The sequence below is a fragment of the Carlito syrichta genome, unplaced genomic scaffold (assembly GCF_000164805.1).
Source record: "Carlito syrichta isolate Samal-C Ts95f unplaced genomic scaffold, Tarsius_syrichta-2.0.1 Scaffold311524, whole genome shotgun sequence".
In the NCBI taxonomy this organism is placed as follows: domain Eukaryota; kingdom Metazoa; phylum Chordata; class Mammalia; order Primates; family Tarsiidae; genus Carlito; species Carlito syrichta.
Window position 1 is genome coordinate 270,318 of NW_007255620.1, and position 12,110 is coordinate 282,427.

At 49.3% G+C, this 12,110-nt stretch overlaps 1 protein-coding gene across 3 annotated transcripts in view; it reads right to left on the reverse strand.

The window, feature by feature from the left end:
* Nucleotides 1-606: 606 nt before the first annotated feature.
* Nucleotides 607-12,110, reverse strand: part of ATF6B (activating transcription factor 6 beta) — a 13,666-nt gene continuing 2,162 nt past the window's right edge. For 2 of the 3 annotated variants that reach the window (XM_008068775.1, XM_021717927.1), the window contains exons 6-18: nucleotides 6,760-6,845; nucleotides 6,485-6,620; nucleotides 6,267-6,398; nucleotides 5,976-6,109; nucleotides 4,582-4,767; nucleotides 4,404-4,495; nucleotides 3,492-3,671; nucleotides 3,216-3,323; nucleotides 2,951-3,032; nucleotides 2,666-2,736; nucleotides 2,050-2,161; nucleotides 1,837-1,921; nucleotides 607-1,305 (exon numbers count right to left, since the gene is read on the reverse strand). In XM_008068775.1, coding sequence (XP_008066966.1) covers nucleotides 1,076-1,305; nucleotides 1,837-1,921; nucleotides 2,050-2,161; nucleotides 2,666-2,736; nucleotides 2,951-3,032; nucleotides 3,216-3,323; nucleotides 3,492-3,671; nucleotides 4,404-4,495; nucleotides 4,582-4,767; nucleotides 5,976-6,109; nucleotides 6,267-6,398; nucleotides 6,485-6,620; nucleotides 6,760-6,845 — 1,634 coding nt within the window. In that variant the 3' untranslated portion in view covers nucleotides 607-1,075. The remainder of the gene's footprint in view (nucleotides 1,306-1,836; nucleotides 1,922-2,049; nucleotides 2,162-2,665; nucleotides 2,737-2,950; nucleotides 3,033-3,215; nucleotides 3,324-3,491; nucleotides 3,672-4,403; nucleotides 4,496-4,581; nucleotides 4,768-5,975; nucleotides 6,110-6,266; nucleotides 6,399-6,484; nucleotides 6,621-6,759; nucleotides 6,846-12,110) is intronic. The other variant, XM_021717928.1, reaches the window with a different exon arrangement.

A 12,110-nucleotide genomic window follows, 5' to 3' on the forward strand; every position in this document is an offset into this window, starting at 1 on the left:
GATCCTTCCAGATCGGGCTGAGACTCGAACCCTCACTTTGCCCCGCTCCCCTTCTTCCTAATTAGAATGAAGTTTTTTCTGCTAGACCCACTCTTTGTCTTTTTCTTTCATCTGGACTCTCAAGTCTCAGTCTTCTCCAATTAAGGGCTAAGATATATTCTGCAATATCCCCCTTCCCTCCCAATTATCACCCCGTCTCCACAATGGCCCCTCCTTCCTGGGCTCTGAGCCCTTTGGCTCTAGCCCCTGTTGTTTGTCTGAGTTGCTCATCCTGGAAAGCAAGAGGAGGGAGGGAGAACCTGCTGGAGAGCAGGGGACCCAGGGACTGCTCATTTTGAAGGGCGTGGGGCCCCTTGTCCTTCCTGTTTACTCAGACACATTCCAGGGATCTGTATCCTCTGGTCTGTCATGCCATGGGACATCTCTGCTAGATACAGACATACCCAGTGCTGCAGGGGTGGGGGCAAGGGGATGATATGAGGTCTGTGATCCCACACCCACCCCACCCCAGAGCCAGCTGTCATCAGTGCTTGATTTTTTGATACTGGCCTTAGAAAAGCCACTTTCCCCCAAACTCCCCATCACAAGCCAGGAAGGCAACCATCATTCCTTCAACTCCCTCCAAGTTGTTTATTTAATAATAAAAAAGAAGATATGCACACACATAAACCTGATCTCCCTAAACCGCCCTCCTTGCTCCCAGTAACTAGCTGCAAAATGTAAAAACTTCCCTTGTCCCACCTGGGGACTAAATTCCCACCTCCACCCATCAAACAAAGAAACAAAAGAATAAAGAGTATGAAGGAGCCCACCCACCCCAAAACTGAACCTCACTCAATACCATTAAAGAAAGAAGCAGGGACTGGGGGTTCATAGGAATGAGAGGAACACTATATTCTGAAGAGGGGTGAGAAGAGAAATATCAACTCCCCCACCTCAAATAAGTGCTTAAGCCCCACACCCTGTCTTTCCTTTACCAGTTGCCCCAAGCCCGGGTATCAGGGAAGTTCAGAACAGGCCCACTTGGTCACCCTGTGTCCTCCCCCCAGTTCTAAGTCAGTGTGAGTGGCACAAGTCAGGGATGATTGAGGTAGAGGGACTGGTGGGAGGCCTGGTGGGCCGGGCTGGCTGCAGATGCTGGCAAGGGGCCACCTGTGGCATTGCCTGGGGTCGGGGACGGCTGTTTTCGAAGTGAAGGGGGCACCGTGGAAGTCTTGATGTGAATCACCCTGGTGTCCATGACCTCACACTCGATCTGCATCATCTCCTCATAGTCCCCCGGGGGCCCCCGGCCTGACAGAGTCTCTGTGAAAGGGGAGAGTTAAGGAAGAGGAGAAGGGGGAGGCAAAGCGGGTATGGGGGGGGGGTTAGAAAAGTAGAAATGAGCAGGGAGAGAAGGAAAGGGCAATAGTGAGGAGGCAGATTCACAGTGGGAGTTAAATGGCAAGAATGGAGTTTGGTACAGGGAGAAGGGAAGGGGTAGGAAAAGAAAATAATGTTGATGAGTATGGGGTCACACAGGAGAAGACATCAAGAGAAAAAAGGGAGTGAGAGTCTGCCAAGGACCCAGCCCACCCGCCTCTACCCAGCCACCCTCCCAAGCACTTTCCCAAGGAGGACCCAAACCCCCGTCTTCCTTCCATCAGAGTCCCCTGCATGTCGGTCATTCTGCTCTCCACCCTTGTCCTGCTTGCTCTCACCTGTGAACCTAGCCTCTCTCTGGATGTCCCACTCCTCTCCCCATTCTCCTCAGCACCCCATGCTGAATCTTGCTTTTGGAACTTCCCCTTCCTCCATTTCAGGACTCTTCCCCACACCCAGTAGGGAAAGAATTACCATTGGGGGCCATGGCAGGCATCACCAGGGACATCTTGGGCCGAGAGGTCTTGTTGTGGCTGATGGCTGGAAGCAGCAAGTGGTCCTAGGGATCGGGGGCCAGGCCAGGAAGATGAAGACAAAGATGCTGACAGACTCCCCAACCTTACTCTATACCCTCCCTCTGAAGACAGACTCAGGGTGAGAGTGATGGGGCAGGGAAGAGCAACTCACCCTTCGGAAGGAGACAACATAAAATGTGTCTTCCCGTCGGTCTATTGCATCCAAGAACTCTGGCTGTGAACGGTCTGGGTGGCGATATAGCTGCAGCTGGCCCACAGAATCCCTAGTTAGGTAGGGAAACAGGATTTGGGGGGAATTAAGCCCAGTGCCCAATTCGTACTGGGGAAGAGGAGAGGATGAGATAAAAAGACCCCTAGTAGATAAGGGAGGCATAATCCCCTTGGTGACAATGATGACAAGCACAAGACTGCTCTTGGGGGTATAGTTTTTGAAAGTTAATATCAAGTATGGTAGCTCATGCCTATAATCCAGCACTCTGAGAGGCTGAGGCAAGAGGATTACCTGAGCCCAGGGATTTGAGACCAGCCTGGGTAACTTTGCGAGACCTCATCTCTACAATAAATTAAAAAATCAGCCGGACATGGTGGTGCGTGCCTGTAGTTTCAGCTACTTGGAAGGTTGAGGTGGAAGGATCGCTTGAGCCCAGCAGGTCGAGGCTGCGGTGGCCATGAGCATGCCACTGCACTCCAGCCTGGGCAACAGAGTAAGATTCCTACTCAAAAATTAAAAAAATAATAATAATACATAAGCACTCTCCCATACTCACCTTTCTGGGGACCCAGGGGGTTGGGTGGGGACTGCCTTAACTGGAGCTGACTTCTTCCGTAGCTGAGACTTCTGGAAGGAGAAGTATCTAAGGATTTGGAGAGAGTGAAGGGAAAAGGGAAAGAGACAGACAGCCCCTGGAAGCTGATGCCACCTCACACCTACCCCTCCACTTCTCCCAAATGATCCATCAAATTTCCACAACAAGATGCCCACTTAAAATCCCCAGGACATTTTGCCCTTATCCTCAAGTGGCCTTCCTTGAACCAGCTCCACTCCCTCCTACCTGTCTCTCCTGGGCCTTCTGAGGGGTCTTCCGCCGGCCTGTCTGGTGGCGCTGGACCCAGCCACTCAGCTCGTCGGCAAGCCTGGGGAAGTAGAGGAGGCTCAACACCTCCATACCAGGTCAAGATACCCACTTTCCTGGCCCACCCACAGGAGTGAAAAGCAAGGGCAGGGAGAGCTGGTGCTTCAGTACACAGGCCAGCCAGGCTGTCTACAGTGGGTCTTGGGAGGACAGGGAAGGATGCCCCAGCTGTGAATCCCCACACCTCAGGGACTCAGTTCGGTTGAAGTGCCGGCAATCAGAGGAGAGGAAGAGCTGGTCTAGGTCTCTCAATAGTAGCTCCTTGGCACCCCCCGGGAAGGCGGTCAGGTTCCTGGAATGAGGTAGGGAGGAGACACTGTTCAGAGATTCCCCAGAGTCCCACATAAACAAAGAGGGCAATATGGTAAGAGAACAGCTTTGGGTCTCCCTAACCAAAAGTAATTTTAGGGAGAATATTCATTCATATCTCCAAAGGAAAGGGGGTGCTCTCTCTCCTCACCTGAAACTGGGCCCATCTGCAAGGTTAGACTGGGCTTCCTCTTGGCTTTGGAAGGACCCCAAGAGAGGTTCAACTCCATGAACTGGCTCTTGCTCTGAGAACTCCAGCAAGTGTCTCCGGGGTCGAGGCTCCTCCCTGCTCATCCAAGGAGAGACAGCAGCTGCAGGAGACTCACTGATGCTGTGGATAAGGATGAATAGAGCATGATGAAGAATTCTAGCTCTATCAAGTATCTAGCTAAGAGTAAAAACTCTGCAGATGAACTGCCTGAGTTCCAATCTATTATCCAAGACTGAGTCTCTTCATCTGTAAGATGGAATGAGAATGGTTCCTACATACGAAAAGGACAGCACTTCACCTAGAGTCGAGGTAAGCACTTAATAGTCACTATTTTTATCAACATTATCACCATCATCTACCCTACAATGTACCACCTATTAGAAAAATGATGGAAGCTGGGCTCAGTGGCTCAGCCTGTAATCCCAGTGCTTTGGGAGGCTGAGATGAGTGGATTGCCTGAGCCCGCGGGTTCGAGACCCACCTAGGCAACTTGGTGAGACCTCATCTCTACAATAAATCAAAAAATTAGCCGGGCGTGGTAGCGTGCACTTGTAGTTCCAGCTACTGGAAGGCTGAGGCGAAAGGATCGCCGGAGCCCAGCAGGTTGAGGCTGCAGTGGCCGAGAGCGGCCACTGCACTCCAGTCTGGGTGACAGAGTGAGACTCCAACTCAAAAAAAAAAAGAAAAACGATGGAGCAAGAAGGGGCTGGCTAGACACACCATCGGTGCCAAGAACACCAGAACTGTTTGTGTATAAGTGGAAGGAGATGGACTGGGCCAAAAACAGGCAATCAGGAGGTTGTAAGGATCAGCTCTGCCTAGAGGGCTCTAGGGAAGCAAGGAGGGTCTCACCTGACAGGTCCAAAGTTGAAGGCAATGAAGAGAAGGAAGACCATGATGCAGACCACCTTCCTGTTTCCAGACCCTAACTTGAGCTCGCTGTTCTAAGGTGCACAGGGAGATACAAGAGAGGGAGTCATCCCAAGGAAGCTATATTCCTGCCAGCCTCCCAAGAACAGACCAGTCTTACCTCAGTCAGCAGGGCCTCCAGCCGCCGCCGGAGGGCAGCATTCTCCCGCCGGAGCTGCTGGTTGTCAGCCAGAACCGCCTGCAGCCGAGCTTCCAGTCCCTGCAGATACTCTTTCTTTTTTCTCCGGGACTGGCAGGCCGACTCCCGGTTCTTAATCATTCGCTGCTGCCGCTTCAGTAGCTTTGCCTAGGTCCCCAGAAGGTCAAAAAGACATGAAAGATGAGTTGGAAAGGTGGCCCGTGCCTCCACCAGTCCCCAGGGCTTGAGCACCCAAAGCTAACATGGGTCATTCCCCTGCCTTCCTGACCTCTACCCACTATGCCAGAAAGGAGTTTTTCCTCTCTACTAAAACATTCAGGAAAGGGGCCCTTCTCTCAACCATTCCCTACTACTGTTCCTCAAAGGTGGGAAAAGTTACACTGCAGGAGACACTTGCTCCATCCTTAGCTAGTCTTCCTTCTTTTTTTTTTTTTTTTTTGATTTGGAGTCTTCTGTCACCCAGGCTGGAGGGCAGTGGCACGTTCACGACCGCAGCCGCGACCTACTGGGCTCAGGCGATGCTTCCACCTCAGCCTTCCAAGTAGCTGGAACTATAGGCACGTGCCACAATGCCTGGCTAATTTTTAAATTTTTATTGTAGAGATAAGGTCTCACCAAGCTGCCCAGGCTAGTCTCGAACCCATGAGCTCAGGCAATCCTCTCACCTCATCCTCCCAAAGTGCTGGGATTACATGTGTGAGCCACTGCACCTGGCAGTATTCCTTCTTTTCAATCCTCCTTTTCAGGTCCCAAAGCCTAACCTTGCTATATTTAAAGAACTGTTTACCTGATTTTCTCCTAAGAAGCAGTCTCCCTTCCTCAACTACTACCACAACTATAACACAGTATAAACTCCCTGCCTTTGATTTACTGAGACTACTCCCATGTATCCATTTGCTGTGAGAGCAAACCTAAGGACCCTCATATATAAACTCATATAGACTCATGAAAACAGGAGTCCACTCTGAACCCTAGGATGATCTTTTTTTTTTTTTTGAGCTGGAGTCTCACTCTGTCGCCCCAGACTGGAGTGTGGTGGCACGCTCCAGGCCACCGCAGCCTTGACCTGCTGGGCTCTGGTGATCCTTCCACCTCAGCCTTCCAAGTAGCCAGAACTACAGGCACATGCTACCACGCCCAGTCAATTTTTTGATTTATTGTAGAGACAAGGTCTTGCCAAGTTGCCCGGGTAGGTCTCGAACCTGTGGGCTCAGGCAATCCACTCGCCTCGGTCTTCCAAAGTGCTGGGATTACAGGCTGAGCCATGGAGCCGGGCCGTCTAGGATGATCTTCATGACAGACTTTCCTCTTCCCTTCCCACCACTACCCCCACTCCTCTCCTCCCCAGTACTTACATCCACTTCAGGTGGGCAGGAGTTCCCAGGTGTAGGAGCAGGAACAATGCTTTTCCTCTCAGGTCGTGGAACAGGGGCAGCTGGCCCTTCAGGCTGGACTCGAATAGCACCCTGGATGAGGACAACTGGGGACACTAGGGCAAGTGAGCAGAAGGAGGTCGGAGAGCTATGTCGGGCGAGGTCCTTGTAGTCTACACCCACACCCGAGCACCCAAGGGCAGGGAGCCTCAACGGCTGTGAGCTCCCTAACAAGATCAACACAGCCCACTTCCTTTTCTCTTTCTTTAATACCTGGAGGTGGCTGGACAAGGGGCTGCAGAAGGACGGTGGTGCTGGGAGGCACAGCTCTTGGGGGCATCGGAACAGTGGTTAGCACCACAGGTTTGGGCTGCAGTGGTGGTTTCCGGGTGGACAGGGCTTTGCCTGAAGTAAGGTGAGAGGAAGGAAGGAAGGAACATAGGACCACAAACCTCTTACCACGGATCCCCAAGCATCAGAAGCCCCATTACCTGAGGAGCCATCAGGGGATGGACCCATGCTGATCTGGACAGCTCCAAGTGAGGAGGCTGGGACATCCCAAAGGAGGCACCCTGGAGGGGATGGGGACTCTGTCTTCACTTCCAGTACTTCCTCCCCTATAAAAGCCTATGTGGAACATTCCAGAGATATGTTAGCCAGGAGGAATGTCGAGAAGAAGGGCTGAAGAAGAGAAAAGTGCTCAGACCTTTGAATCAGGAAGAACTCACTGGAGCACATAGAGAGAGGAAGGGAAGTTGATGTTCACCTGGTTGGAGGAGTCCGCTGAGAGCAGGGAGGCCTCAGAGTTGATGGAGGAAGATGGAGAAACGGGTTCTATCTTGGTCTGGACATCTGTGGGGTGGCAGGATGAGACAAAAAGCTGGCCATCAGATAAACACTGAAGGGCAGCCAGGTGCGGTGGCTCACGCTTATAATCTCAGCACTTGAGAAGCTGAGGCAAGAGGACTGCCTGAGCCCAGGGTTCGAGACCAGCCTGGGCAACTTGGGTGAGACCTCCTCTCTCCAATAAATCAAAAAAATTAGCTGGGCATCAAGGCATGAGCCTGTAGTTCCAGCTACCTGGAAGGCTAAGGCCTGAGCCTAGCAGGTCAAGACTGCGGTGGTCATGAGTGTGCCACTGCACCCCAGCCTGGGTGACAGAGTAAGACTCCAACTGAAAAACAGCAAAAAAACACTGAAGGGCCAAGAGGGTTAAAATGGGGAAATGGATAATCTCTCTTTGTACTTAAAAATGAAACTCTTCTGGCCTTAGACAGGCAATATAGAAGAGGAAGTCACAGAACTGCTAACCTGCCAGCTCTCTCCTACCTCTTTGTCTAGTACTTCCCTTTCTCCTTCACAAGTTCCTCTAATTTTCTCATCGCTGTTTTGTTCTCCTCAAGGCTGTCCTTACCCTTCTGCTCTTTCCTTTTTCTTCCTCAAAGACCGTGTCCATTCACAGAGAAAAGGCCCGAGCAGGGGAAGAAGTCTGCAGCATTCATATGGTCTAAATTCCTATCCTGCTGTATGTTTACTTCATCCCAGATGCTGATAACCCCCAAATCTGTATGTCCCACCTGAATGCTCACCTGCACCTCATCCTGACACCAAGCTGCCTGCTGGTCACTTCCATTCTCATGTCCCACATCATTCACTCAAACCCAGCTGGCCTTAAACAAGGCTTCCTGATTGTCCCTTCATATAAGTTCTCCTCCCAGGCACCAAACTGCAAAGCCTCAGTCACCTCTGAGTCTTCATGGACTTTATTAAAATCATCTTTATGATTTGTTAGTCATTCCATTAAAAACAAACGTGAGGCCCCTTGTGGGTGAAATAAAACCCATCTGAGAGCCAGATTTAGACCATAGGTCCACAGTTCACCACTACTTCTGGTCTAGACTGCTCCTTTTGGTACTTGAGCCAGGCACAGTGGCTCAGCCTGTCATTCCAGCACTTTGGGAGGCTGAGGTGAGAGTATTGCCTGAGCCTGGAGCGGGGGTTCAAGACCAGCCTGGGGTGAGACCTCGTCTCTACAATAAATGACAAAAATTAGCCAGGCATGGTAGTGTGCATCTGTAGTTCCATCTACTTGGAAACCTGAGGTGGAAGGATCACCTAAGCCCAGCAGGCTGAAGCTGCGGTGGCCATGTGCGCGCCACTGCACTCCAGCCTGGGCAACAAGAGTGAGACACCAACTCAAAAATAAAAAATAAAAAAAGGACAACATCATCAGAGCAACATGGATGCAACTAGAGGTCATCATTCTAATCATTCTATGTTAATTATCACAGAAACAGAAAACTGAATACAGCCGGGCTTGGTGGTTCAGCCTGTAATTCCGTGCCTTTGGGAGGCTGAGGTGAGTGGATTGCCTGAGCCCGCGGGTTCGAGACCCGCCTGGGCAGAGAGACCTTATCTCTACAATAAATCAAAAAATCAGCCAGGCGTGGTAGTGCATGCCTGTAATTCCGGGCTACTTGGAAGGCTGAGGCGGAAGGATCGCCGGAGCCCAGCAGGTCAAGGCTGTGGTGACTGGGAGCGGCCACTGTACTCCAGTCTGGGCAGCAGAGTGAGACTCCAACTCAAAAAAAAAAAAAAGAAAACTGAATACTGCATATTCTCACTCATCAGTGGTTATTAAACACTGGACACCCACAGGTACAAGGATGGGAACAAGAGACACTGGGCACTACTGCTAAGGAAGGGGGAATAAGGGATGCAAAACCACCCATAGGGTACCATGCTCACCATGGGCATGGGGGTGGGCTTATTAGACGCCCAAACCCTGCTTTACACAATATACCTGTGTAACAAATCTTCACATGTAACCCTGACTCTAAAATAAAAAACGTTTTAAACCTTCAATTTCTATATTTGAGTAGATAATATAGTCACATGATACAAATGCCAAAGGAACAAAGAAGAATTCAGTGAAAAAAATCTTTCTCTTCCCTGTCCTCCAGCCACCCAAATCCCCTCCTCAGAGGCAATCACTTTAGAACTATTTAACTATTACGTATATAACCCTCACAAAACTCTCCAAGAACAAGGCCTACGCTTCTTGTCTATCAAAGTGATAGGTAGAGTACAGACCCTCAAAAATAATACCTAAATAATAAGAAAGAAGCCAGGCTCGGTGGCTCAGCCTGTAATCCTGCGCCTTTGGGAGGCTGAGGTGAGTGGATTGCCTGAGCCCGCGGGTTCGAGACCCGCCTGGGCAACTTGGCGAGACCTCATCTCTACAATAAGTCAAAAATTGGCCGGGTGTGGTAGTGCACGCCTGTAGTTCCAGCTACTCGGAAGACTGAGGTGGAAGGATCGCCGGAGCCTAGCAGGTCGAGGCTGCAGTGGCCAGGAGCGGCCACTGCACTCCAGTCTGGGCGACAGAGTGAGACTCCAACTCAAAAAAAAAATAAAAAGAAGAAGAAAAAAGAATCTGACTCGAATAACACTATCCTTTGCAAAATGACCAACAATCTTTTTGCTATTAAAGTGTTTCACTTATTTTGTGTGTCCTCTTTCTAATATTTAATAATCTGCTAGATATGATCTGTTTGTTCTTTCAATTTCATTCTATCCTTCCCTGCCCTGGAAGGTGCAGGAAGAACCTGAATGGATTGCATCTGTGGGTTCCCTTACCCTCTAGCTTCTTGTTGGAGTTCACCCAGTGCCAGGAGACCCAAAAAGCACTTTGAAATCAACATTCAATAAGTCCAATGTTGAATTCATTATCTTGCTTGGCCAGGAAGTTCCTGCTTTTGCAGTCTCCATCCAGTGAACAATACCATCATCCATCGGCAGCTGCCCTAGCCAGAAACCCAGACATCTTCTCTGACTCCTACCTCTTTCAATGGCCAGGAGGTCACCACAACTCACTCATTCTTCTTCATTATTTTTCTTTGTGAGTCGGAGTCTCACTCTGTGGCCCATTCACAGCCACTGCAGCCTTGACGTACTGAGCTCAGGTGATCCTTCCATCTCAGCCTTCCAAGTAGCTGGAACTACAGGTGCACGCTATCACGTCCAGCTTATTATTATTACTGATTTACTGTAGAGCTGAGATCTCTCCAAGTTGCCCAGGCTAGTCTTGAACCCCCGAACTCAGGCAATCCTCTTGCCTCAGCCTCCCAAAGTGCTGGGATTACAGGCTTGAGCCACTGTGCCTGGCCTACTTCATTCTTTTTCAAATCTGTCTTCTCAGCATCTGAATATCTTACTTGATTAACTGCATGAGGTTCTTCCTTGGTCCTTCTGCCTTCAGACCTGCTTTTCTACAATCCATTCTCTATTCTATCACCAGAGTCATCTTCCTAATCATATTGCTCCCCTACTTAATTCTTCAAAGGCTCCCAACTGCCCACAAGATAAAAGCTAAAAGTCCCTTAGCAGGGCCCCCACCTGGTCCTGTAGCCTCTGCAGCTCACCATTCCCTACACCTTCCTCACACCCACTTTGAAGAGATGCAAGTTCCTCACACACAAGTCAACCCCCACATTCTCCTTCTGGCTAACTTCTATGTGTCCCTTAAATTCAGCTCAAGGCTGGGCATGGTAGCTCACATCTGTAATTCCAGCACTTTGGTAGGCCAATGTGGCAGAAATGCTTGAGCCCAGGAGTTCAAGAACAGCCCGAGCTGTTCTTTTTATTTGTTTTTTTTATCTCTATTAAAAAAAAAAATTAGCTGGGCATGATGGCACCTACCTGTAAACCCAGCTACTCGGAAGGCTGAGGTGGAAGGATCACCTGGGCCCAGAAGTTGCAGGCTGTGGTGAGCCATGATCATACTACCACACTCCAGCCTGAGAGACAGAGTGAGACCCCGACTCAAAAAAAAAAAAAAAAAAAAAAAAACTAAAACAAAACACTGAGCTCAGGAAACCCTTTGCTCTCTGGGAGCATGTCCTAGATCCAGCCCCATTCTGGGTGAGACACCCCTCTTATGAGCTTTCATGGCACCCTCTTATGATCTCTTTCTTAGAATTATCACATCTGTATTGATTGGTACTAGTCTTTCTCCCTGTACTACACTACAAGGTTCTTAAGTCAACATGGTGGTCAAGTCTTGTTTATCTTTGCATTCCCAGCACCCTGTCTAGTATCTAGCACAGAGTAGGCACTCAATAAATATTTATTAAATAAACACATAGCCAGGCATGGTGGCTCATGCCTATAATCCCAGCACTTTGGGAGGCTGAAGTGAGAAGACTGCCTGAGCCCATGGATTTGAGACCAGCCTGGGCAACTTGGCGAGAATTCATCTCTGTAATAAATAAAAAAATTAGCCAAGCATGGTGACTTGTGCCTGTAGTTACAGCTACTTGGAAGGCTAAGGCAGAAGGATCGTCTAAGCCCAGCAGGTCGAGGCTGCAGTGGTTATGAGTGTGCCACTGCCCTCTAGTCTGGGATACAAAATGAGACTCCAACTCAAAAAAACAAAAATAAATACACATAAGAATAAACAAACTTGAGAACACTTAAAAAACAACTGCAGCATCTAGGAGTTTAGTAAGTAATATCTGAACTTTCCTGTATGTTTGACAATTTTTATACAAAATATGAGGGGGAAAAAAACCACAAATAAGCCAGGCATGTTGGCTCATGCCTATAATCCAGCACTTTGGGAGGCTGAGGGCGAGAGGATTGCCTGAGCCCAGGTGTTCGAGACCAGCCTGGCCAACTTGGTAAGACCTCATCTCTACAATAAATCAAAAAATTAGCCAAGTGCGGTGGTACATGCCTGTGGCTTCAGCCACTTGAAAGGTTGAGGTAGAAGGATTGTCTGAGCCCAACAGGTTGCGGCTGCGGTGGCTGTCAGCATGCCATTGCTCTCCAGCCTGTGTGATACAGTGAGACTTTGACTCAAAAAAAAAAAAAAAAACCCACAAATATGTCCTAACTGTTCGTAAGTTTTTTGTTTGTTTTTGTTTTTTTAATGCAAAGGAATGGTAAGTCGAATGGCACAACGGAATACTACAAACAAGAAAAAAGAAAGAAAAAGAAAAATCATCTCCATATCTTCTATTCTGCCCTTGCTGCATTTTCTTAAAATTCCCCCTCTAACTGGGCTCGGTGGCTCAGCCTGTAATCCCACGCCTTTGGGAGGCTGAGGTGAGTGGA